Source organism: Bos mutus, chromosome 17 (assembly GCF_027580195.1).
Source record: "Bos mutus isolate GX-2022 chromosome 17, NWIPB_WYAK_1.1, whole genome shotgun sequence".
Lineage (NCBI taxonomy): Eukaryota > Metazoa > Chordata > Mammalia > Artiodactyla > Bovidae > Bos > Bos mutus.
This window is the reverse complement of record NC_091633.1, coordinates 19,350,527-19,377,381: the sequence shown is the minus strand read 5'-3', so window position 1 is coordinate 19,377,381 and position 26,855 is coordinate 19,350,527. Positions and strand designations below refer to the sequence as shown.

Sequence of the window (26,855 nt, the reverse complement as noted above, 5' to 3'; positions counted from 1 at the left end):
TACCTTAAGAGTCATGCTGCCCAAGCACAAGGAACTGGGGGAGGGCGGGGTTGGGCATGGGCAGAGGAAGATGGGAGGGCAAAAAGAAGGGCTTTTAGATTAAGCAGAAATCATCAAAGTTCTCAGCACAACAAAGGGACATCTCTGCTGGTCAACTTTCCAGCATCTTCTGTGTATGGTATTGGGTCGACAGTCAGCAGGGAGGCCCCTGCCCCTTGGGGTGTGACGATGACGTAGATCCCCGCTGGGTGCTGGCCTGGGGCTGGCCATGCTGGTGGCAATCTGCGCTTTCTGGGAGCTGGACATTCGTGATTTCATGTGACCCTGACGACCACCCTGTGAAGACTCCAGGGTGGCTGCCGTTCGCCGAAGCGCCATGTGAGGAAACGGGCACTTTGTTCAAGCACCTCTGGGCTCTGTCCACCTGGGAAAGCCAGCACGAGCGAGCCAGGCGCGGGCACCCCTCTGCCCGCATCTCATTTTATCACCTCCTCCACTGCTCCAACCGGGTTAGCAAAGACCACACGTCACAGGCTTTTCCAAAAATACGGCTTTTTATTGTCTTGGATGCAAATATAGTTTTGGAGCTGCATTGTAGTGTTGGATACAGCTGGTGGAACCGTGCTTCTCGACAGCAGAGCATCAACAACCGAGCTCAGCGTGGCGCAGGCCTGAGGGAGGCTGCGATGAACAACACTCTTCTTGGGTTTTGCTTTTTCTGCCCACGAGGGGTGACTTGTCTCCTGGGTGGGGAGCTCTGACACAGTCACCGGAGAGCACAACAGGGGAAAAAAAAAATGAACCATTTACACCGTGAGATGAAACCCGAGAAAGGAAAAGAAGGTGCTGTTTCAGCCATGGCGTTACACAAGCAAAACAAGTGGTGTGAACAGATTCAGATAAAGCGGCGCCGGGTGCCGTGGCCCGCCTCCCTCATAAGAAACAGCCTGGGCTTCGGGGCTCCCGGGTGGAGCCCTTCCTACTTGTAGCTTCCGGATGTCGACTCAATGGAACACCATCAGACTTCAGTTTCTCCCAACCCTTTCCCCCACCTCGGCCCTTGAGGGAGGCCCATCTCTATTTTAGAAACCCAGGAGAGAATTCTTCAAAAGAGCGATGCCCAGGGTTGATTCTGGAACCAAAAGTTTGACTGAGGGATGGAGGTGAATTTTGCTACATAATCGTAAAGAAATTTCACAAAAATAGAATTCCATTGAGTAAACACACACACACAGGCTTGTGCAAGCACACGTGTGTAGACACACACACAAAGCCAACAATCAACAGGAAAAGTTCCCTTTTCTTTCTCAAAGCCTGATTTCTCATAAGCCTCAACAGAAAACAGCAAACCCCCTGCCGAGTGGTGAGTGGGGAAGGCCAAGTCCCTTAGAAGGAAAAGAAAATTGGGCAGGTGATCTGTGTGGAGGCACCTGGGGGGTTGTAAGGCTTCTCTCTGTTCCTGGAGCCCCTCCGATACCCAAACCCGTCTGCTAGGTGGGTTAAGGCCATGGCAACCACTGACACGTATGACGTATCTAAGGCTGAAGCTCCTCCACCCTTGCTCTCCTGCCTCATGTTCAGGCGAGGTGAAAATCCTCTTTTAAGATATGAGGCGTTGGAGCACAGAGCCAAACACCACGGCCCACTGCTGCTCCCTCGCCCACATCGGGGCGCCTCGGCCCCCTTTCTGGGCAGGCTCACAACTTGGGAGGCACTTTGCAGAGCTGCTCCGGTGGGCGCTGTTCTAAGCCCGCCTACCAGACGAGATAAAAGAACCCAGGTGGGCAGCTCAGCCAGCGCTGGGCCAGGTCCATGCTGCACAAGTGTGCAGGAGGCCCCATGCAGACAGCCCCCCAGGAACCCCCACCACCCCGGCTCCACCCCGACAAGCCCTCGTTTAGCTGCACCGTGAAAACCGGTGACCACCTTGACAATAACAGCGAGCCTGCCACTCAGGATTCTTCCAGGAGCGCAGAGGGGAGGCCCGAGCTGAGAGGACGCAGGGGTGCTGTCTGGGGCCACACCCTCCTGGTAGGGGGGCCTGTAAGATCACTGCATCCCTTCACCTGGGGAGCGACAAGGGGGTCAGCCACACCCTGCAGTGCCACGTATCCCCAGAATCCAAGTTTCTCTTCCTACTACCCGGAGCGAGAGAACCTAGAGAGCAGACCTCTGTCTGGCCGGGAAGGTGGGGTTGGGTCGCCAGGACACAGTGGAGGGAGCCGAGTGCGTGGGGTCACCTGTGGTGCCCGCCACCCCCTCCCCAACGAGACCCGGCGCTCACATCAGCACCGACTCCTGATGACAGGACCCTTCCCTTGTGCCCTGAAGACCCCGGAAAGCACACGCCTGCTGGTCTGGGGCCTCCTGGGTGTGCGTGTGGGGTGACCGGTTGATGTGTAACCTGCCTGAGACGGAGGCAGGGACGGGCCGGCGGACCTCAGAAAGCCCCGCTCTTTCCCTGCATTTCCCACTTGTCGTCAAAGGGCAACCAGGGGTAGGAAGGGAGCTGATGGCACAGAAAGATTTCACAGAAACACTTTCAGAGACTGTGCCAGGCACGCTTTTTTTTTTCTTTCAGACTGATTTTTGTATCCTCCAAAATCAGCGTTTTTAAGTCTCTTTTATGGGAGAAGAAATAGGAGGTGGGGTGAAAGGGAGTGTAAACAAATCAGAGCGTTCACTGGAGGCAGCTGGCAGAGCAGCCCTGGGGGTTCCCGCACCCCGGCTGGGGACCCCAGGACAAGGGTCAAAGCTAGGGCCACCCCCCGTCCGGCCAGACTCAGTGGGCAAGACTCTGAAACAAGAAAACTTCCAGAGCAAGAAACAATTGTGTCTGTGTTAAAAAATACAGCTTTGTGGCCCTATAGCCGTGATACTGGTGAGCACCAAGAAAAATGGATTTAAGTAAATATCTCAAAACAAAACATGCATCGAGTTAACCATCTGCTGGGACACACCGCACACACACACCCGCACGTGCCCACACACAGACACACGCACACGCACACGCGCCCTTCAATGCTTCATACAACCTAACAGCTTTAAATATTTAAAAAACAGAATCGTGAACATTAAATCAGCCAAAGGGCAGGAGAGGTAGGCCAAAGAAGCAAGAGGCCAATTTTATATCCCATGGAGCTAAAAAAAAATAAAAATAAAAAGACTCCCAACATGGAGTGGGGAGAAAGCTATTGATCTCAGAGAGGTCGTGGCTGGGCCGAGCTCCACGGCCGCCCACGCGGTTGACGAAGGCACAGGAACAGGGACGCGGCTGAGCGCAGGACCCTCTGCAGCCCCTCGTGGCCGGGAACGTCTCTGATTTTCCTTTGTTTTCCTTTCGAGCCTCGCAGTGCTCTTCCCCCTTGGAGGGAGACCTCGTGTCCACTCGGGGGGAGGCTGGGCTCTCATCCCGCCTCCCAAGGGACACGCAGGGCTGGCCCAGCCTGTCTTGTGCCCGCCCCTCAGGAGAGCCATCCGAAGGCCTGTAAACACGTGTTCTGGGGAGGCAGAGGGGGCCGCCGGGGCACTCCTGATGGGGCCGGCGCACAGATGAGGGAGCGGAGGCAGTGGCATGGCCGGCCACCCGGGGAGGACCCTCCTCCGTCCTCCACCAGCGGAGGCTGAGGTGGGGCTGCCCCCAGGGCACCTTCCACAGGCCTCCAGGAGCCAGTGGGAGCCTCCGAAAGGATCCAAGCTTCAGCGGGCGGCCCGCAGCAGCCCCCACCACAGCTCTGCCCAGCCCAGCAGGACTCCTGGCCTGGCCCTTGCTCGGGCAGGTCTCCATCTCGGGCAGGGAGGACAGAGTTTGACGGGGAAGCCTGCCGGCCTCTGAACTTCACAGCAGGACGTGAAAAGCACATTCTTTCAATGAGGAGGTAGCCCTGGCTGGGCTTCCTGAGTGTTAGAGAGCATCCTTCTGCCTGGAACTGCTCCCGCAGACGCGGCGAGAGGAGGACTGGCACGGGCCCCTCCTCCGAACCCTTCCAGGCGTAACTCCCACCTTCGGAAACGGCCTGCGGGCCCCACAGTCCTCCACCTGGACCAAAGCGGACTTCAACTCCTGACTGATCCGGAGCCGCCTGGAGACAGCTCCGAGGCAGCCACCTCGGAGCTCTGCGTCGACCAATTTCTGCCTCCAAACACAAGACAGGGCAGATGCCGGGGGTGCTGGCGTCTTTGGTCCAGGAACTGGGATGGACGGGCTGGGGCTCCCGGCTGGACAATCCAGCTGAGGAGACCCGGTCGATGGCAGCACTGCGGAGCCTGGTGTTTCACGTGCTGCACCCACAGGGCTAGCGGTGTCCATCGAGCACGGCTGTTCCTGGCTTGGAAGTAGGTGGGGCATGAGCGGGCAGGGCCTGGCTGAGCCCCCACCATGTGAAATCCGGGCTGGTGCCATCGTGGCTGCCGCGACATGAAGTGGAACCAAATCCACTTGTGAAACAGACCACAGCACCGCCCGGGGGACCTCCAGGACTGAAGCAGCTCCGCATCACTGGCACGTCCGTTATCCTCTGGGGCACACATACCCACTGCTTTGCACACATGTGCTGTAGGGTTTCCCGGCCCTGCGAAGCCCGAGCCAACATCCGCTCTATTAGGTCAGAGTTGGGGGAGGAAGGAGGAGACCTTCCAACAGCCCAGGGGTGCAAGAGACGTGACAGGAGGGTGCATCCCAGACAGCAGCTGGGAAGGACCCTCACGCGTCCTAACTTGGGGGAATGGGCGAGGTCTCCTCCTGCCCGTTGGCTCCCTGCACTGCTGCCAGCCCCCCGTCCCCCCGACACCCACCAGCAGGACAGGACAGGGAGGGGCGGCGTCCCCTCGTTTCCCTTCATCTGGGCTTCTCTGAGGTGAGGGGAGGTCAGTGACTGAGGTCGCTGAGTCAGAGTTCACAGCAAGGGGTTCCCAGAGCTGGGCTATTGCTGTTGGCAGGACCCAAACCTGCTTCAGACCTGAGCGCAGCATTTGGAGCGGCCAGGGCCACAGTCGCAGGGAGGCTAGGAGGCCCTGAAGCGGGAGAGGTGAGGGGCGCAGCCTCCTCTCCACAGGCGGGGAAGGGTCTCCTTGGCATCCCACGTGGCCGCGTGCCTGCTAAGCGCTGCTAGGACTCCCCGGCTCTCTGGCTGATTCTGCTGACGGCCTCTGCTGCCTGCTCGGGCAGCTGGGACGGGTCTGTCAGGATGGACGTGGTGGTGCTCAGGTGCCGGAGGGTGTTCAGCACGGCTGCAAGATAGAAGGGGGAGCCTGCAGATGTGGCCTGGGGGAGCCAGCTCTGAGCCCGAGAGACAGAACATGCAGTTACACGTGTACACCCCGAGGGTGATCCTTAGGGCCCCCCAAACCAGGAGAGGCACAAACCCCAGGGGAGCCTCTGCTGCGGTCTGGACACTCACACCTCTGCCTTTAAGATGATGCCCGATCCTATCTGCCACCCTGCAGGAGAGTGGGGAACACCCTGAGCCGTTCCTGCTTGTCCCTGTGACCTGACACACAGCCTTGGTCCTTATGAAAAGAGCTGAACATGAAAGTGTGCCTGAAAACACCTGACACAAGGCCAGGGGAAGAGCAGCTGCTCAACAAACACAAGCTGGGTCTGATCATCAGACGGACACACGGAGACGGCAGAAAGCCGAGCGAGGCGCTGGGAGGCACCCCCTCACCTGCAGGGCCTCACCTTCCTGCCCCAGGTGCGTGCAGACCAACTATGGTGGAGCCTGGGATTTCTGCAGCCGCTTCCATGGCTAAGCCCCCCACGGCCCCACAACGCCCCCCATGCAGCCCCCACTCACTTGGCCTGAGGATGGGCAGGGAGCAGTGCTCGTCCAGCCAGGACAGCGCCGTCCGGTGCAGCTCATCCAGGCTGCTGGTGGACACCACGCCCTTGAAGGACTCAAACAGCGGCTTGATGATGACGCTGAACTGCACGGCGCTTGGGTTAAAGAAACCATAAGCCAGCGCAGAGAGAACGGAGTCCAGTCACAGGTGTGCCCGTGACCGACACCCCTCGGGACTGGCAGGGTGTTGTGCACAGCTGGGGAGGGGGATGGAAGGGTGGGGAGAGATGTCCCTAATCATCCCTGCGCTCAGGCTGTGACCTCAGTCCCCACTCTCAGCCTGATGCCGACGAACCTGCCACTGACCACAGAGGTTCTGACTTGTCCCAGCTCCACTCAGGGACCAGAGCAAAGCGGGGACTGGAGCTGCTGTCGGTCATCTCTTCCTGTAGAACCCGCCCAGGAGCGCACACATAGATACCCCTGCCCCCGCAGCCCTCCTCTCCTGTGAACCCCTCCTCAGCCTGTCAGTCCCACGGCCGGGGGTGTGGCGGCCGACCCCGCGTGTGTCCCCACTGTGCACTCAGGGGCACAGCGGAGGCTGGGTGAAGACTGACAGGGCCAGAGCCATCCCCCGTAAGGGCCATGCTGCCATCTGGAAGGCCAAGTGCTGGGAGGCCTGGGCCCCAGGGACAGAGCCCAGCACTCAGGCATCCCTGCCTCATTAACAGCTGTCAAGGGCATGCGGTACAAACCCAAAGAACAGCCCAGAGGGAACCAGCTTCAAATCCAGGCTCTGCCACACAGTCACTCTGTGAGCCCGTATCAGGTGGCAGGGCAGAGCTGATGCCGGGAACGTGTCAGAGCAGATCCCACCTCCTTGCTCCCACCAGCGGCTCCAGCCTCCTCTTCCCTTCTCAAGGACTCGGCAGTGCAAAGCAGGCCTGTTCTGTGTCCCTGGGAAGCCCTCAGCCAGTACACTCACCAAGGACAGCCCCCTCCAACACTGCAGGCCTGGCCGGGCCCCTGTCTCTCTTGAGACAGAAACTAGCATTACCTGTCTTGACAAACTCAATGACAACTATTTAGAGAGCCTCTTTCTAAAGGAACCGAAGGGTCAGTGTCACCGTTTCAGGTCACGGGTTGTGGGGATGGGGGGAATGAGCAAAGAAAACTCAAAGATACAATCCAGAACTTCCAATTCTGCAGGGTCCGGCTTTTCACATATTCGTCAAACATGTCTCGCATGTGATCAAACTGGCGCCGGGTGACAGGGACACCCGTGGCAGGGAGCAGCTGCTGGCAGGAGCTGAAATAACAGCAAGAGTCAGGGGAGCTCTTCGGGGCTGGGGATCCAGCGGGCAGGCCCAAGAGAGCGAGGGGAGGACGAGCCCCCTCCACCCCACCCCCTCCCCAGGCCCAGCCTCACAGGATGGTGGCGTTGAGCTCCTCGATCTCCTCTCGCAGCCGCCGGGCCTCCTCCTGCATCTGACTGCGCTCCTGCTGCAGCTTGGTGATGTACTCCACGGTCTTCTGCAGCGTGATGGCGTGGCTGGTCTGCGAGGGGGCCGGGTCAGAGCGCGCAGCACACCAGGCGCCCCCACGTGCCGGTCCTGTCGGTCCCCGCCCTGCCCACCCTCTCCCCCGACCCCCACAGCCACTCACCAGCTTGGTGTTGTTGGAAATTAAGCTGTTCAGGGTGTCGAAGCCCATCTTGATGTTGAAGCGCCTCTTCTGCTCGGCTGAGATGTGCTTCATCTGCCGGTTCTGCTAGGGAATTGGCCCGTCACTGGCCACAGGCCCCCCCGCCCCCCATCCCCACCTGCTGCTCAGATTCTCTATAGAGAGCTATGTGGAAGGAGGGGGTGACAGGGAGCTAAGAGGCTCCAGGAGGAGCCAGGAGGGGACAAGATGGGGCTAGAAAACCATCCCTACAGAACAGAGCACAGCGAGGGCCTGGTGCTGCAGATCCGGCCCTTCCTGGCCACCCCCACACCTCAGACCCGGTTGTGGCAGCTGCCAGCCCCTGCTCCACAGAGCTCGGGGCCACTGTCACCTCAAGGCTGGGGGCAGGTGGGGCGGGGAGGAGCCAACATGCTCAAGGGCAAAGCGGTGAATGTCCCCATTTCAGGTGTGGGACCCCTGTCAAGCCCATGGGGCTTCCCAGTATGTCTCCAGCAGGGACGCAGCTGTCCCCATGGCCCCTGGATACGCTTCTCCCTGCTTCCCCAGCCTTCCGAGGGGATCAAGACCCAAGAGGTACCTTTAAAACAGCCACGTTTTTGGGGTCTGCAGGCGATTTCCCTGAGCAGTTGTTCTGGGGGGACTGAGGACTAGGGCTCTGCTCGGACGCGCACGGGGAGGCCTGCCCTGAGTTCGGGCAGTCCCGACCTGGGAAGAGCAGAGATTCCCCTTAGGGACCAGGCTGTGCCAGCCGCATGGGGACTCACCCACAAAGGGAAACCCACCCTCAACCTCTCATGACAGCCCAGAGCAAAAACTAGGCAAATCCTTGCCAGCATCTGGGGGCGGGGGGCAGCGGGGTGGTTCTGGCTAGGCCTGCCTGGTGCAGCGGTCACAGGTCTAGGAAAAGAGAGAGGCCCACCTCCCAGAGCACCAGGGGCCCCTCCACGTCTGCAAGGCTCTGGTGCTCACCCTGGGTGGCAAGTACTTAAGCTACCTGTTCTTTGAACTCTACGTGTGTGTTTTCTTATACTTTTTTCAATTTTACCCACCCCAGAAATCTTTTAATTAGGAAAACAAATGAGCTCTTGTATCCACAAATAACTCCGTGGAGGAAGCCTGTGGCCCCAGCTCAGGAGCTGCGCCCAGGAAGCCCTTCCCAGCCCCACCTCACAGCACTGACGCGGATGCCTGAGGCTCTGTCCCCTTGACGCTGCTCTCCTCCCTACCCTGCTCTCAAGCCTCCAGCACGGCTCTAACCTCTGGTGATCCGCCTCAGTGGACAAGGTGACGTTTTCCCGAGCCCCCACATGGCATTTCAGGCCCAACCCACAGCCAGTCCGCGTCTGTATTTTCCCGGACAAGGGTCCTCATTCTTTAAAACCTGTCCTCGGACGAGTCCCTGTCTGATCCCTGTAAGCAGAGAGCTAGCTCCCGCTCATCATGTTCTCCTCTCCACTTCAGAAAGATGCTTCGGCAGAGGGCTTAGCCACGCTGGTTGTATCTAAGACAGGAAGACACTCTGGTCTCCCTCTCTGAGGTGGCATCTGGCTCCACCCTTCCCCAACGCCCCCTGCCTGCCCCCACCAGCAGCAGAGTCTTGGGAACATCATTTCCCAGACCTCTCAGACCTCCCTGGGCAACATCAGTCCTACCCCGGCCGTCTCACCAACCGAAGTCCAAGCCGGGGAGGCAGGAAGGGGGCTCCCGAGGTACGCTGCCAGCACACAGGCCAGGGACAACCAGCCAAACCCAGACAGGCTGGGGGCTCCCGAGGCCACAGCAACCACAGGCTTGCAGTTTCTGAAAACTGTCAACGAGGACCACCCAGGCCCTCTTGTGGATCAGGACTGGCAGCTCAGAGCCTGGTCTTTTAAAAAAATTTTTTAAATCTTTCTTGGCATGGCATGTGGAATCTTAGTTCTCTGACCAGGTATCTAACCTGCACTCTCTGCAGTGGCAGCACAGAGTCTCGACCCCCAGACCAACAGGGACGTCCCCATCAGAGCCAGGCTCTTCTGAAGGAGGCTGAGTGGTGTCCCCATGAGCACACGAGCTGCTGGCACCACAAGGTGCTAGCGGCTATCCCTCGTTGATCCTGCACTTAGCCTAGGCCACCGGCAGTTTTGGATCCCTCACCGCCCGGCCTGGCAGCCCAGGCTCCACCCAGGTACCCGCGGCAGCCTCCCCGGTCCAGCAGTGGGCCCCCTACTCCACTCACGCGGTCCCAAGCGGTCCAAGCGGAGAGCTGAGTCACCGGCGCCTGTGGCAGGGACCTGGGCAATGCCCCCGTGCAGCGGGCCCTGCTCGCCCTTCACCAGGGAGTCGGGAGGGAAAAGCCGGGACACGGGGGCATGCTGGCTACCTGGGCCAGGGCCGAGGTCGGTCACCAGGATGCTGCTGGGGAACTCTGCGACTCCAGGAGCCTAAGGGGACGTGGAGGAGGGAGGTCACTCCGAGCACAGCTAGGCTGCATGAGGGCCACCTGGGATCATAAGATGTTGAGGGCCTGTCTCGGCCACTCACCCTGGTGAGGGCAGCAGGCGTGAGGACCACGTTGGACTGGGACACGGTGGAAGCCAGCATCCCTTCTCTCTTCAGAGGGCCTGTCATGATCACTGCCTGCGGCTGGCCTGGGAAGGCAGCTGCTGGAACAAGGGGAGGTGAGGGTGGAGGCCCAGCTGTGCGCCTGCTCCTGACACGGGTACTGAACCTGGGCCAGCCAGGCCACATGGGGGCTGGGCGGGGGGAGCCTCAGGAGCAGCACACGACCCCTCTGCTGCCACTGAGACGCCACCCCTCACTGTAGGGCATGGAGAGACAATGCTAGATTTTTGCAACTTCTCCTTGGTGGGGACAGATTACAGACCCAGGCAAGAGATGACCAGGGCCACGTTTTTTCCCACACTGGGTTGAGACTGGAAGAACACCACAGAATAGAAAACAGACTCGATCTACACACATCGTCTTTTATAACCTTCTGCTTCCAAGATCATGACATGTGTGTGTCACGAGTTTGTCAGCCTCAGGGACAGGAAATGTCCTGGGGGTGGGTGGGGGGGTCACACTTGCCTTCCCCCACCTGACTCACCTGGGGTGAGGCAAGCGTTCTTCAACACCACAGACACCGGCTCTGGTTTGGGAGCAGGCACTATTTTGGGGGGCTGCTTGTGCCTCCCCCCAGGCAAGGAGACAGGCTTGGGATGCACAAAAGTCAAACGGGGTTGGGGAGGCCCGACGGTTGGCGGCCGGGTGACGGGAGACAGCGCCAGGCCGTAGGGGGACCCGGAGGGGGGCGGATAGCGCGTGGTGATAATGAGGCCCTGGCTCTGGCTGAAGGTGGTGGCAGAGCGTCGTGGGTGAGGGTGGCGGAGGCCGTGTGGGTGATGACGGAGGGCGACTTGCCAGCTTCGGCAAACTTCTGGGGCTGCAGGAAGGTGGGGGGAGTTGGGGGGTTCAGGGCAGTGGCGTGAGGGGGCCCTAATGGCAAGACGGGGGAAGGAGGTGGCGGGGCAGGGCTGGGCGAGAGCAAAGGCAAGGTGAACACGGGCAGGTACGGCTGGGGGCCACTCAGGGGCGGTGCTGAGGGACCCAGGTCTGCCGGCTGCATGAAAGGGTCCCCAGGCTGGGGCGGGTGTTCACAGCCCTGCCCACTCGTGGGGTCCAGGGCAGCGGCTGCGGGGGGTGCGATGAAGCTGTCGGGGAGGCTTGCGGTAGGGAGATCGGTAGGGAGAGCAGTGGTTGGCAGGATGCTCTCCTGAGGAAGGAAGAGAAGAAGTGAGCAACGAATGCTACAGTCACACAGCTCGCCGCCACTCTCCAGCGCTACACGCCACGGAGCCCGACACGTACACCGTGTGCCTGGGACCCAGCCCCGGGCAGAAGGGACAGAGGCGACATCTCCCAGGCCCGGGACTCCTAATCTGGGGACATGGAGCTGGGTCTCCCCGGATGCCAGCAGGGGTCTTGTTTCCTTTGGGGACTCAGTGATAACACAGGGCTCAGACACAGTGACTGCACACACTTGGCTCACAGCCTGGGGATATCCTGTTCCTGGAGTCCGGCGGGGTCCCCCCAAAGTCCCTGCTATCTTCTGTTACAGAGCAGGGGCAGCCTGGCTAGCAGCTGCTCAGGAGGCTCCCCCAGGACACTGTCTCGTATCACCTTCTAGGGAGGTCACGTCTTCCTAAAAGGGAAATGCTATAAGGAATCAATTGTTCGGCTGTCGGTCACCATAGAAGAAGCTCTTCCCTGAGCCAGATGGAAGAAGCGGGGGCCAGGGCACACTAACTGGATACTAACTGAGAGCCTCTTAAGGGCAACCAGCCGGGCCTCCCTCAGCTCAGCAGCCCCAGCTCCTGGTAGCCAACTTGTGCTGAGTGCGTAGCAAAAAGGAAAAGAAATACGAGGAACTTCTTAGCAACCACATTTTTCTTTGCTATCTCACTGGTCCTTTCTTTTTCAAAAAAAAAGTTATTTATTTTTAATTGAAAGATAATTTCACTGGTCCTTTCTTAACTGGTCAAGACGAAGCTCGCCAAACACAGGTTATCTGGGGCCTTAGGGGGGAGCATGCATTTACTGAGACTGTCTCCCACCTTGTGGACACCTACAGACGCTCTCTAGGAGGGCTAGAATAACTTCTCTACACATTATGTGTGAGTCCAACACCGGATCGAGCAACCCCTAGCACTTTGCTGCAGAGGTCTAATGACTGGAAGCCCGGTGCCCTTTCCCTTTCCCCAAGTTCCCTCTACCTGAGCAGGTGGGCTGTTGGGATCTGGTGCAGGCGTTGAGGTGGGTGCAGGCAGCATGGAGCCAAAAATGGAGCGGCTGGAAGAGAAAAGGTCTGAAAGACAACATCGGGGGCCTGTGAGCTCTGTGCCTGCCATTTGACTGAATTAAGATCCAAACAAACTGGGCACTGAACCCCACCTTACCCAGAGGAATGCCATGGCCAGAGGGCACCCCTCCCCCCGCACCGAGGTAACTCTGCTGAAACAGGCCCTCTGATTGGAGTTGTACATGCTGGCAACCAGTGTGGGCTCTGAAACAGCCCCAGGCCTCGGTGTTTAAGGATTGCGGGAGTTCGAGGATCATTTATAACTGCAGGGAACCGCAAGGCGGCAGCTGTGTCGCCAGCGCCCCCTGTTGCCCAGAGGGGGAACTGCTTGCAGTCAAGGCTGAACCTGGGGCTCTGGGACGCGCAGGCTGAGAAACACTTGCAGGCCTTGCTGCTGCTGCTGCTGCTAAGTCGCTTCAGTCGTGTCCGACTCTGTGCGACCCCATAGACGGCAGCCCACCAGGCTCCCCTGTCCTTGGGATTCTCCAGGCAAGAACACTGGAGTGGGTTGCCATTTCCTTCTCCAATGCATGAAAGTGAAAAGTGAAAGTGAAGTCGCTCAGTCGTGTCCGACTCTAGCAACCCCATGGACTGCAGCCTACCAGGCTTCTCCGTTCATGGGATTTTCCAGGCAAAAGTACTGGAGTGGGGTGCCATTGCCTTGCAGCTACTACCAAAAAAAAGCAAGCTTTGGACGAATTCTAAGACCGCTTCTGGCCCATTCTAACAGTTCCCCTCTATGAAAGGGAAGCCCGGCCCACTCTGTCCTGGGCAAAGGGAGACGCAAGCTCTCTCTCTGCCCCAAGTCCTCACCCTGGAAGGGCTCAAAGGTGTCCATGAAGTCCAGGTTGGGCTGCAAAGGAATCAGCCCAGGTTGAATCATGTCTGCGTTTCCCAGGTGCGCTGTTAGAATAAAAAGGAGACAGAGGGATTGTTTGACCTTCTCAGTCCATGTTGTGGGAATGTATGAGGGGACCAGATTGGATCTCCCTGGCCCTACTCGCATTCTCCTGGGCTAGGATTTCTCGGGGGGGGTTCATGGGCATTCTCCACCCTCAGAGGGGAAAGGTAAACTGAGTGAGTATCTGGGAGCAGACGCTGTGCTGTGAACAGCTCTGCAGAGACCCCTCGGTGCTGACTTCATCTGTGGGCTCCTCCCGGAGGGTTAACTGGATGGCTGCAAGCTCTGAGGTGAGAGGCCAAACAACTGGAGTGCATGTGATTTTCTCGAGAGTGAGTCTCAGGCCCTGTCACTGGCCCCAGGCCCATGTCCTCAGGTGAGGGGACAGGATCAGAAATGTGAAGTCGTTCAGACCAAACCCCCCACTGTTCCCTGGCAGCGGCACCATAGGCTCGATGGGGCCCCCACACAGCAAGGTCGGCCACGCCTTCTCCTCAGCACTCCCCCCAAACAAGCGACAGAGGCTCAGGGATGGACCCAAAGAGTAGCCTGCCCTGGGGACTCCTCCTGGGGTGGAGATGGTACCCTTTTCCATCAAGGGTCTGGGGGCGGGTTACCTATTTCACGGGGGTTGGGCCAGGCCACGGGCGGGTGGGAGGAGAGTGTGGAGAAGAGGGTGTCGCTGAACTCCGACATGAGCATGTCCGTGTCCAGCAGCGTGTCCTCCTCCATGGGGACTGGCGTCTTCCAGCCGTCCCGGTGCTTGTGCCAGTAAAGCATGTCATCGTCCTACCACCAACAGGGGAAGGAAAAGCCAAACAGGCACCGGTGACTTGCAAGTTCTCAGTCAAGTCACGCTGGGGAGATACGTGGCCCAGTTTCTCAGAGCAGCAAGGGCTGCCAGGTAAGAGATGAGGCCAGGGGACGGGACCTGCAGAGAACTGGCTTCTTTCCTTTATGTCCCTCTTCTGGCCCCAGGGAGAGTCCATGTCCCCACCACCTTCTGCTGCGGTGCTGGGCCACCCACACCACTGCTGTTTCTTGTAAAGGGGCAGGTCCCGTGAGGGTCCTCACGGCCCCCACACTTGCTCACCTGGGCCAGGCTGGAAAGATCCTCATCCTTGTGCTGCTGGAGCTGCGGAGAAAGGAGAGAGGGACAAGGTGGTCCCCCAAGGCCCAGAGAGGGGACAAGGCCCTCAGCCTCTCCTCCCCAGAAGAGGATCACTTTCAGAGCATCTAGGCCTTCTCTCTCTGGGAGGAAGGTGGCGAGAAGGATCCTGCCCCTGCCATCCCCAGGCTGAAGCTGGGCTCAGAGATTCCCGACCAGCGTTTGCGGAATAAACAGCCCCAGCCCCAAGCTGGACAGACTGAGAACAAAGCTCACACAACCAAAGCAGGTCACCACTTGGGCTGGGATAGAACGATGGGCTGCAGGGGCCATGGTGGGGCGGGGGCAATGGGTTGACAGCTCTGAGCCAGAGCGTCAGGGGTCAGTGTACTGAGTAAATATGGGCTGGAAGTCCTTTTCAAATGTATTTGGCTGCACCGAGTCTCAGTTGTGGCATGTAGGATCTATATAGCTCCCTGACCAGGGATCGAACCCGGGTCCCCTGCCTGGGGAGCACTGCGTCTTAGCCACTGGACTACCAGGGAAGTCTCCAGATACCCTTTTCTTGAAGTAGGTTCTCCACTTGTGATACTCCCGGATCACGATCTCTATGCGGCTTTTCCAGTACTTTCCTTCTGTGGTGATGGCCTGTGGGAGAGATGCAGGGCAGAGGGAAGAGGCGGTGTTGGGTTTTATTCTCAGAGCTCACCTTGCCAGCGAACAAGCGTCTGACTCCAGACGTCAGGCCCGGGCAATCCAGCTCTGAGTCGCCGGCTGCTTGCCTGCGGCTTCATCCACAGAGTGTGTCGGCCTCTGCTGGGCCATGCCCAGCCTCTGAGTGAAGGTGAGCTTTCACTAGGTTATCTTACCCCCCAAGATAACCTAGGGGACTTTGGGGGCCCAGGGTCCAGAGCTTGGACTGGAGTAGGGCTCAGATAAAGTGCTCGGCAGGGGAGGAGCACAGAGATCCGGGAGCTGGAGGAATTGCCAGAGACTCGGGCTAGCTCTCAAATGCCCTGAGGCTCCACCACATTGCCAAAGGGTGAAAAGAAACAGCCAGTCACAGAAGGTTCCGGCAGAAAGGGACCTCCAAGGTCCAGCTCAACCTCCCCACCATGCAGGGCGGGAGCCCCTTCCACAGTTATCTCTGAATTCTGGTGACCAGGAATCACGACAGCCTCAGCGAGACCACCTCACTTTCACATTCGTTTCTTTTGATGGCTGCAGAATATTAAAGCAAGTCCCAGACATCCTATCATAAATGTCATATAATTTCACCTAAAATACTTCACTATGTGTCTTAGACAGTGAAGAATCTCCACAGTGAATAATACAATACTATTACCAGACCTAAAAAGTGATGAGATTCTTTACCACCGTCTGATACCAGATCGTGTCCCTTGGCTCCAAGCTGTCTTGTGTTAGGTTACTTTCCAAGTTTCCCCCTTTTCATCATAACAGTAAGACAAGCTTGGATGAAACTAAAACAATACAGAAGACAAGAAAGTGAAAGTGGAGTTTTCTCTCCTCCTCACACTAATCCCACAAGTGAGAATTCTGAATATCCTTTGAGACATTTCCTATGCATGTATAATCACACAGATACATGCTTCCAAAAATTAACCTGAAGATACTAAAACCCTGTTGGGCAACTTGCTTCTTTTCATTTACTATGTCTTCACCATCTTTCCCTCTCAGTATATAAAGATCTGGAGGTCACTCTTCAGTGGTTAAAGATGTCTGCCTTGTCCCCCCACCGCCTCCCCAGCTGACTTCCAGAGACGCGCCGACATTAAAGGAAAGCAGAGGGTTAAGTCTTGTTTGGAGGAAGCCCCAAGTCCTTGGATCAGCCTGGCCTGAGAAGGGGGAGCCTCTGCGGGGTATCAGGGGCCACGTGCCCCCACATCGCCGTCGCATCTCACGGGATAACAGCTGCCAGGACGCAAGTGCTCTGCCCTGCAGCCTTCCTCTGTGGGGATCCAGCCCTCGGCCCCGCCCTCGTGAGTCACCTCCTTCTCCGGAGTGAGGGCCCATCACTGCCAAGTACCTCGGGCCGGCGGTGCTCGTCCACTTCCACAGAGCCGTCCAGTGGAGTAACAAAGTGGCACACGGGGTTCTTGCGCTTCTCCAAATCTGGGCGGGGCGGGGTGAGACGCTGTCACTGAGGAGCCCTGCCCTGCTGTCTACACCCCACCCCTTGGGGGGACCCTGAAGTGCTCTCCTCTTGGAAAATGAGATTTGGGGAAATAAAGGGTCCAGGTCAAAGGGAAAGACTCTCTCAGTGATGTGGGGGCGAGAAAGGGAGTCTGCCCGATCAAGAGGAAACACCAGCCTGAGCCTAGGGGACCCCCGGCACGCCGGTCTCCTGCAGGAATCACCAGACCCCCCAGCACCCACGCCAGCCGGACACAGGCCATGGCCTGGGCCTGCACCTTCTCAGGCCCGCTGAAAACGGGGACTGTTCCTTGACTCTCCAAATGTCATCCCTCAGCTGTACACCCATCCCTTCCCCTCTGCCTTACAACACTGAGCCTCCTGCGGACACTTGGATTTGGCTTGGTTCTCCTGTCTCCGCAGATTGCCCGAGAGAGACTTTTGTTTGACACACAGGGTTCCAAGACCCGGCTCCAGGCCCCAAGGTGCACAGGCCTCTCGGTGGCAGAACCTACAGGGTCGTGGGTCCAGCCACTCAGCACTTACACTGCATGTACCAGGCCCGCCAGATGGCGTTGTTGAGCCGGATCTTGTCTCTCCATTGGAGCTTCAGGCCTTTGAAATTCTTCCACTTCGGAGACACCAACTTCCCACTGAAAGGTAAAATGAGGAGGGGGACACTCAGTGGTTTCTCTGACAATGAAATGTGCCACCCCATCACTCCAGGCCTCAAGATTCTGGATTAATCCATACAAGCCACAGGCTAGGCTCAATAGGATATAAAGTCACTTTCACTATCTCATTTTGTTGACTTTTGCATATCTTCAAATTTTTCCATAATTAAAAGCTAAAATTCTGTGGATTTTACCTTATACGTGTATCAAATCACCATGCTGTATACCTTAAACTTAATGTTACATGTCAATTTTATTTCAACAAAGCTGGGGGGAAGAAAAAAGAAATCTGCTGACCACTGAAGGAAAGCCAGGCTCCTTGAACCTGGTCTCGACCACCAGTCCCCAGGAGGCACTGACGATCCAGGCACACAAATGTCCCACTGGCCCTAGAACCCGCAGGGCCCTCTCCTGCCTCCAGGCCCCTGCACTGGCAGTCCCCATTCTTCACGGACCTCACTCTGCCCCTGGCCAGCTGCTCATCCTTCCAAGTGATGCTCAAACACCATCTCCTCCAAGCCGGCAGTGGCCTCTCCCAGGCTGCTGCCAGCCCCTTTAGGATCTCTGAGCGCTGTTCACACCTCAAGGACACAATCATCCACTCCCCGTACAGCAATGTGTCTCCACACCTCCGGCCGCCAAACTGCAGCTTCTCAGGGGAGGGCCCTTCTAGTATCCCCACCCTAACCACCCAGCACCGAACTCAGCACAACACAGGGGCTCGCGCAATAATCCTTCACTGACTGAGTTAAAGAGCCTTTGCCAACAAAGCTGGTGGCAGGCAAGGGACACTCCCTGGTGGCACAGCCTGCTCAGATGGTTTGGTTTTCCACGGGCTGTGCCAGGAGCCACCTCTGAGCCGCTGGCATAGGGCTTCCCCTCTCCAGATGGCTGAGATGGGCAAGGCACTCTTTCTGGTCCATACCAAAAGGGGTTCTGTAAGTTCTACATCACTGCAGGCCACAGCCCTGCCCCCTTCTCCAAAGCCACTCAGAGGCCATGTGACAAGCAGAGATGTGCCAGCAGTCACAACAGCTGGGGTCTTCAAAGAGAGCGCCTAAGTAATAAACGCTCCCCAACCCTGAACACCTGGTTTCTTCATCAGAAGCTCTTGGCAAATCTCATGCCCCATCTTCCAACCCAGCACCAGGCCAGGCTGTGGATTGTCGGAGAGAAGGCTGAGAACCCCACAGAGAAAACATCACAGCAAGTCCTCTGAGAACTGGAGGGTCAGACAGACAGCAGCAGCCTCAGTGCAAAGGGTCAGGGGCTTTAAGCCAGTCACATGCCTTTCTGCCCTTGTTCCCCCAGTCCAAAGGCACTTCGACCTCAGCTGTCACCCACATTCAACAGCCAGCAGCCTGGTGTTTCTGAGTCTCTGTGGTGCAACTGCATACTAGAAGTGAACTATTATAGCCACGAAACTCCTCTGACATGCCAGTTGCCTGGGTAAAATCACAGTAATACCATTGCCTCCAGAGCGTTTTAAGAAGGATTAAATGCACACATGCGCAGCCACATTCTTAAGACACACAGCAGAGGTAACCTCGAAAGAATATTTTTTTAAAAACCCACAAAACAAACCAGCAGGCTTAAATATAAACCCACCCTTACTTTACGTAGTGGCTGATGAGAGCATAAGAGCGTCTTAGAGAAGTCAGATGACACCGACATCTTCAATTACTGACCATGAAACGGGTGGGAAGATTCAGAGAGAGGTCAGACCCTGGAGGCTAGAAACCCACTCTGATAAAGTAACTCTCGGGTTCTCATCTTCTTCCCCCCAAACTGCTAGACGTCTGCCTCTTTCTACCCTAGGGATGTTCACTCCTTATGTCCAACGGCTATCACCCATCACCCTAGGCTTCTGTAATACCTCAACAGCCGACAGGCGGCGCTCAGCTGACACAAACAAGCTAAGTCTGAAACCAAAACTAAAACCTAAACCGCCCAGAGAGGTGGAGAGGGTGAAAGCAGAGGCGATGGCTGATGGACACTCACCCACACACGGCAACTCAACTGCACATGCAAAGTGTTAGAAAAATGCGGGACACACATCTAGACGTTTCCTTATGGAAAGGGCTTCTCCCGCCTTTGATGTGACGTCACTGCTAACCCTCGATGAGGACAGGAGACATTCCCCACGCAGGCACCCACAGACAAGGGCGGGGACCCTTCCTGTGGAGGCACCCCAAGTCTAGTTTCCCATGGAATGTATAAGACAGGCTGCTCTACGGAGTTCTAATGGGCAGTTCCTTGGCAGGGATCCCTAGAGCAGGATTCCCACAAAGCACCCATGGGCAGACTTCTGCTCCCCTCAAAACCCCACCCTAGCTTAACTCGGCTTCCAGACATGGTTGGCTGGGATGCTTCTGCGCCTAACTCAGGGTTCTGCTATATTCCTTCTTTAAAGTGTAACCAGAAACACATTATTAAAATTTCTGAGGTGTTCTCTGGTAGTCCAGTGGCTAAGACTTTGTTCTCCCAATACAGGGGCCCCAGGTTCCATCCCTGGTCAGGGAACTAGATCCCACATGCCCACAATGAAGATCAAAGATCCCACGTGCCACAACTAATACCTGGTACAAACAAATAAAATTTTAAAATGTAAAAAAGAAAAAAAATTTCCGAGACTACTGGTTTCGCCCTCCATAAACAAAAGACCTCCTCTGGCCTTACCTCCCAACCCTGCCTTCTTAAACATCACCCCCCACACCAACACCAGGGCTTCCTGGTTAGAACAGGGACCCTGGATTCACCCCTTACTCTCCCAATCTGACTCTGCGAAGGCCAGGGTCTGGGTCTGACTCATCCGAGCACAGTGCCCGGCAGGTGGGAGGTGTGATTAAATATGGAATGACTAAGTGAAAGCTAAACTTTTCCATAAAGAAAAGTCTTCACACACCCCCTACCACGGCCGTCCTTCCTAGAAGACAGGTTCATGACACCAGGCAGGAAGTCTACAGCACAACAAACTCTCTCTCTCGAAACTGCTGCTGAGTGGAATGGCAAACTGAATTCTCTGGCAGGCTGGCAAGAGACTGCTTTGGAATGAAAATTAAAATACAAGCCTTGCACAGACAGGAGCTGGCATTAAGAACGGGTAAGGATGAAACTGAGGTGGGGATTTGGGGTTCTGCTGGTTCCAGGGAAGATGAGCTCTGAACTCCTGGTCAGAGCATTCTCTGCAAAAGAAAGCAGGCACAGGCTCCAAGGTAGGGCCCAGACAGTGGTGGAGTCCATTCATTTGGTCATGCAACCATATTTGCTTGTAAGGTATTACTTCTTCACCATTCCTCATGCTTCCTGGAATCCCACTGGCAAAATGTTCCCAGGCCTATACTACCCAAAGTAATCTACAGACTTAAAGCATTACCTATCAAAATACCCATGACATTTTTCACAGAACTAGAATAATCTTAAAAATTTTAATGGAACCATAACAGACCCAGTTCTGCCAAAGCAAGCTTGAGGAATAAGAACAAAGCAGGAAGCATAACCCTCCCAGACTTCAGATAATACCTCAAAGCTACAGTAATCAAAACAGCATGGTATTGGCACAAAAAGAGACATATGGATCAATGGAACAGAACAGAGCCCAGAAATAAACCCATACACCCAAGGGCAATTAATCTTCAACAAAGGAGGCAAGAATACACAAGGGGGAAAAGCCAGCCTCTTCAGCAAGTGGTGCTGGGAAAGTCAGTCGCATATAAATCAATGAAAATACAACACTCCCTCACATCACACACAAAAATTAATTCAAAAATGGCTTAAAGACTTAAATATAAGACATCATAAAATTCTTAAAAAAGCACATAGGTAGAACATTCTCTGACAAAAATCGTACCAATGTTTTCTGAGGTCAGTCTCCCAAGGCAATAGAAATAAAAGCAAAAATAAATAAATGGGACCTAATCAAACTTACAAGCTTTTGCACAGTAAAGGAAACCATAAACAAAACAAAAAGACAACTTAAGGACTGGGAGAAAATATCTGCAAATGATGTAACTGATAAGGGCTTAACTTCCAAAATACACAAATAGCTCCTACAATTTAATAACAACAAAAAATGAAACCAAACAACCTAATCAAAAAATGGGCAGAAGATCTAAATAGATACTGCTCAAAAAAAGACATACAGATGGCCACTAGGCACATGAAAAGATGCTCATCACCATTAATTATTAGAGAAATGCGAATCAAAACTACAATAAGGTATCACCCCACACCAGTCAGAATGCCCATCATTAAAAAGTCTGCAAATAATAAACGTGGAGAGGATGTGGAGAAAGGGGACCTGCGTACACCGTTGGTGGGGTGTAAATCGGCACCGCCACTATGTAAAACAGCATGGAGGTTCCTCAGGAAACAAACTAAAAACAGAGGCCCACGTGACGTGGCAATCCCGCTCCCGGGCATACCCCGATAGAAAACTAGTATTTGAAAAGACACGCACACCAGTGTTCACAGCAGCGCTATCTATTATAGCCAAGACACAGAGACAACCTAGATGTCCATCAACAGATGAATGGATAAAGGAGACGTGCTGCATACACACAGTGGAATGTTATTCAGCCATTAAAATGTCATTTTCAGCAACATGGATGCAAATAGAGATCATCATACTAAGCGAAGGTAAGTCAGAAAGACAAATACCATATGACATCACTTACATGTGGAATCTAAAATACAACACAAATGAACGTATCCACGAATGAAAGAAAAACAGACTCACAGAGAACAGATGTGTGGTTGCCATCGGGGAAGTAAGAGTGGAGGAGAGAAGGACTGGGAGTCTGGGATTAACAGACGCAAACTAGCATAGACAGGATGGATAAACAAGATCCTACTGCATAGCACAGGGAACTATATTCAATATCCTGAGATAAACCATAATGGAAGAGAATACGAAAAAGAATACATATATGTGTGTGTGTGTGTGTGTGTGTGTATAACTGAGTCGCTTTGCTATACAGCAGAAATTAAATGTAACATTGTAAGTCAACTGTACTTCAAAAAATTTTTATTAAAAAACAAAAACACATTCCTAGATCTGTCTCCTCCTCAGGGAGGGTGAGTTGGTGTGCTAAAGACTGTAGAAGAAGGGACTGGCATGGGGGTTGCAGCCCCTTCTTTCCTCTTGGGGACAAGCTGTCTCCTGAGGGCCCATGTCCCTCCCATTCCACGCCTAGAGAGCGAGCCTGGGGTGGGGGAGGCCTCTCCTAGTTCTGGGCTGCCTGGGGCTGCTTAGAAAGACAGTCTGGGGTTCCCTGACAAGTCACGTCTGCAGCTTGATCAACGATACAGGGGATAATTTGGCCAACATCTGCTGAACCTTTTTTTGTGGTGGTCATTGGAAGGACTGATGCTGAAGCTGAAACTCCAGTACTTTGGCCACCTCATGCGAAGAGTTGACTCACTGGAAAAGACCCTGATGCTGGGAGGGATTGGGGGCAGGAGAAGAAGGGGACAACAGAGGATGAGATGGCTGGATGGCATCACTGACTCGATGGACATGAGTTTGGGTAAACTCCGGGAGTTGGTGATGGACAGGGAGGCCTGGCGTGCTGCGGTTCATGGGGTCACAGAGAGTCGGACACGAGTGAGTGACTGAACTGAACTGACAATATATGTAGAATAAAAGTTACCACTTTGACCATTTAAAATGCACAGTTCACTGGCATGAAGTCTGTCCAGAATGCTATGTAACCATCACTGCTGGTTTCAGTGCTGTTTTCCTCACCCCAAAAGGAAGCCCTGTACCCATAGCAGTCACTCCCTGTTACTTCCTCCCCTGGCCTCTGGCAACTATGATCTACTTTCTGTTTCTGTGAATTTGTTTCTTCTGGACATTTCACATAAACCAAATGATAAAATACGCGGCCTTGTGACTCTGGCTCTTTCACCTTGCGCAATAGTTTCGAGGCTCACCCACACTGCAGCATGTGTCAGTGCTTCCTCCCTTCTCATGGCTGAATCACGTGCCACTGGATGGAGAGACCACAGTTTGTTTACTCCTTCATCTGCTGACGGACATTTGGGTTGTTTCATGTTCTGGCCATTGTGAACAGTGCTGCTGTGAACTGACTCCACTTTTGATTTCCCAGTCAGCTCAGAATTCTGGTAAGCGAAGAGTGATGGTTACACTGGCACCAGGGACGGGATGTGATGAGGGGCAAAAACAACTGTGACCTTCGGAGGGCAAGTGGCCAACTGTGTATCAACATTTCAAACGCGCATCCCCCCAACTCCCAATCCCACGGTTAGGAGTAGACTCTACTCCAGACCCATCTGCACACGGACACAAAGACATAAATAGAAGACATTAAACTACAGCCCTGTCGGTGGGAGGAAAAGGCTGGGAACAACAAACATTTACATGTGCTGATGGCTCAGACAGTAAAAAATCTGCCTGCAACGCAGGAGCCCCAGGTTTGATCCCTGGGTCGGGAAGATCCCCTGGAGGAGGAAATGGCAACCCACTCCAATCTTCTTAACTGGAGAATTCCATGGAAAGAGGAGCCTGGCGGGTTACAGACCATGGGTTCCAGAGTCAGACACGACTGAGTGACTAACACTAAGTACCTAACAAACAGCAAGATCTGCAAGATGTATTAAGTGGGAAAGAAAAAAAAAAAGGTGGAAGATACACAGCGTGGCCACCATTTGTATTTTCAAAAGACACGTGCACACAGACACACACACAGGAAAGGAGGGAAGAAAATGTCCAGTCAATCTCAGGGAAGACACACAAGAAAACAGGTAACAGGAAACAGTGATTTCCTTTGGAGAGCTGAATCAAGAATTAAGGAGCCTCAGTCGGTGAGTTAAGTTTTCACTGTTTACTGTTGTTTTCTACTGCTCAAATATAACATAGGAATGTATTTTATATATATATATATTTTTTTTTTTTCTTCAAAATAAACAAGGGAACAAGACCAGGTACAGTCCAAAGCCTTACAGGGCTTCCAGTTAATTACAGAAGGCAATTCATCACATGAGCAGATACGAAACTTGTGCACAAGTCGGTTTTGTGCCCTAGATCCAAATACGAGGATAATGGTGAATAAGTGGTTTCTTACATGAGCGAATGAGTGAATAATGCTAGACTGGTCTCTCTTCCAGGACTCTGACTCTTTTTCTTCAAAAGAGCGGTCTCCATTGGCTTTTCCTGGGATCTGGGCCTGGTTCCACGGGCTGCTAGGAGCCAAAACTAACAGGCTCCAGACGGACAAAGGTTCATTGAGGAGCCGAGGCGTGGGGAGCGGCCCCGCGTGAGGCACGGCAGGCGGAGGGCGCTGTGTTCAGGGGAATCGCCCTGGAGCCATGGGCCCTCCGCCCTGGGCCACCTGCCCAAGCAGAGCCACCGCCCAGGGAGCGCCTGTGAGGTTTCCAGGGCCTGCTCCCACGCCCAGGCGTGGGTCCTATCTCCTGCACCCCAAACTCATCCCCCTCCTGGGGCACTTAGCATCTTTTTTAAGACTCAAAGAAAGTCCTACTGGCGAAGCAGGCTCAGAGGGAGGAGGCAGCAAGGCAGGCATATGGGCTTCTGAGCGCTTCATTCCAGGCCTGTCCTACTGACAAGGTGAATGGGTGTGTGTGTGTCTTTACTGTGGTGTGCGGTGAGCAGGTGTGTCTCGGGGGCATGTGTGCGGTGTACGCATGAGTGTGTGGTGCATGGGTATGGGTGTGGTGTGCGTGGTGTGCATGGTGTGTGTGAGTGTGTAAGTGTGCCTGCGTGTGCGGGTGTGCCCCTGTGTCTAGGTGTTGTCTGCTCACGTGTATGAGCACGTTTGTGAGAACTGTGGTTGTCTGTTTTGTGTACTTAGCCGGGAGTGACCATTTCCGTGACAATCAAAACCTAGAGCACCCTGATGGAGCTGAAACGGGTAGAATCGGGCTGGCCGCAGCAGTGACTCCCCTGGCCCTGAACGTGAAGGACAGTGGTTCAAGTCCTTGCCTGAGCGCTCCCTCTGTGTCCAGGCCGCCCACCTGGGCACAGACGCCACCACGCTTACACCATTGCCAAGCAAATGAGCAAAGGATGGTTTCCCTTTCTGGACTGCTGGCATGAGCTGTCAGAGTCCCACCTTTGGTAAACGGATGCCGATGCCCCTCCTCTTTAGGGGAGCCTGGGACCACGGGTTGCGCAGAGCAGGCGATGCCCAAGTCTGGGGCACGTTGCTGAGCACCGAACTTCAGTCTTAGGTGCGTTTCTGGGTGTGAAAGCCTGGTGTTTCCTGTCCGCCTCGAGCCACGACTGGCCTTTTAGGCGGGAGCAGTGATGCTAGGCAGGGCACCAGTTAAAACTATAACCACATGTCTATTTGCCAGGGGCGTAAACTTGAACCCAGAACCCAGGTGTACCCGGCTCCTCTGGACTGAGGATGGGACTGGACTTAACAACAGGAAAAAGTGGTGCCTGACTTCAACTGTATAACCTGTCAGTAAAACGCTTTTAAAAATCTGTGTACTAGCTATGCGTCTCTTTGATGAGCTATCTGTGCCTTTTGTTTTTAAAAAAACTTATTATTTTGAAATAATTACATAGACTCACAGAAGGTTAAAAAAAAAAAAAAGGTATAAAGCATCCCATGTACTCTTCGCCCACCTTCCCCAGTCGTGGTATCTTCTGCAGCTGGAGCGTGACCTCAAAAGCAGGAAGCCAGCTTTGGGACACTCTTGTTACCTAGACGACAAATCTTAACTCACTTTTCAACATGTGTTGAAATGTTAGTTGTTTTCTTCTTGCTATTTTATATCCGTAATACTGTAACATTAATGACATTAACACTCTGTGATACTCCTCTGCTAATGTTTCCCCTAGGTTTGGGTCTTTACTTCTTTTTATAGCATGTCTCTGAATAAGTGGCGCAGCTGTAAAGAATCCGCCTGCCAATGCAGGAGACAGAGGGTCAGTCCCTGGGTGGGGAAGATCCCGTGGAGAAGGAAACGGCCACCCACTCCAGTATTCTTGCCTGGGAAATCCCATGGACAGAGGAGCCTGACAGGCTACAGCCCATGGGGTCGTGAAGAGTGGGACACGACTAAGCGTGCATGCATGCCTGTCCACCCCCACCTTACCCAGAGACTTACTTTTCATTTCAACCTCTTTTTAAGCTTTGTTAGTCTTATTTAACTTTTAAATAAATTATATACTCATACTGAAAGAAAATTCAAACAACACAGAATAGTACCAAGAATGAAAGCAAAGTCAACTGCAATTCCACCACCTAGTAATCACCCTTGTTTAAATTTTGGTGATAACACTGTGTACTGAGAAATAACCTTATCCAAAGAGAAGTCTAGCCCTTGCCCTCGCCTCGTGGGGGTTGGAGGTGACCTCCAGGCCGCTGGAATGTCCTGCTTAACAGTTGGATCTGAGTGTGCCTGGGGCTCAGGACAACCTCACTTTGTGATGAGGATGGGGACCGTGGAGCAGGGAGCAGGGCGTGTGGTTCCAATCTCCAGAGGAAGTGATGACTAAGAAGTATCGGCAGTCTCTGGGAGGGGCTGGAGACTAGAGGTCAGTCACACAGGCAGTGACCCAGCCCAGGAGAAACTCTGAAGACCAAAGACTCAGGTGCGCGTCCCGGGTGAGCAGTGTCACACACTGTGGTGGGGGGAGGTCACGCGGTCCAGTGGCAGAGGGCGGACAGAAGCACCACACCTGGACCCTCTCAGCCCCGGCCCTGCGCACGGCTTCCCT

General features: G+C 54.7%; 1 protein-coding gene across 1 annotated transcript in view; it reads right to left on the bottom strand.

The window, feature by feature from the left end:
* Positions 1-532: 532 nt before the first annotated feature.
* Positions 533-26,855, bottom strand: part of MLXIP (MLX interacting protein) — a 60,394-nt gene continuing 34,071 nt past the window's right edge. Inside the window, 17 exon segments of the mRNA XM_070386242.1 lie at positions 533-5,229; positions 5,796-5,925; positions 6,966-7,089; positions 7,210-7,337; positions 7,446-7,547; positions 8,044-8,171; positions 9,685-9,889; positions 9,990-10,108; positions 10,555-10,812; positions 10,815-11,220; positions 12,221-12,312; positions 13,120-13,209; positions 13,825-13,996; positions 14,301-14,342; positions 14,874-14,963; positions 16,363-16,448; positions 17,016-17,122. Of these exon segments, the coding sequence (XP_070242343.1) occupies positions 5,108-5,229; positions 5,796-5,925; positions 6,966-7,089; positions 7,210-7,337; positions 7,446-7,547; positions 8,044-8,171; positions 9,685-9,889; positions 9,990-10,108; positions 10,555-10,812; positions 10,815-11,220; positions 12,221-12,312; positions 13,120-13,209; positions 13,825-13,996; positions 14,301-14,342; positions 14,874-14,963; positions 16,363-16,448; positions 17,016-17,122 (2,401 nt within the window). The 3' untranslated portion in view covers positions 533-5,107.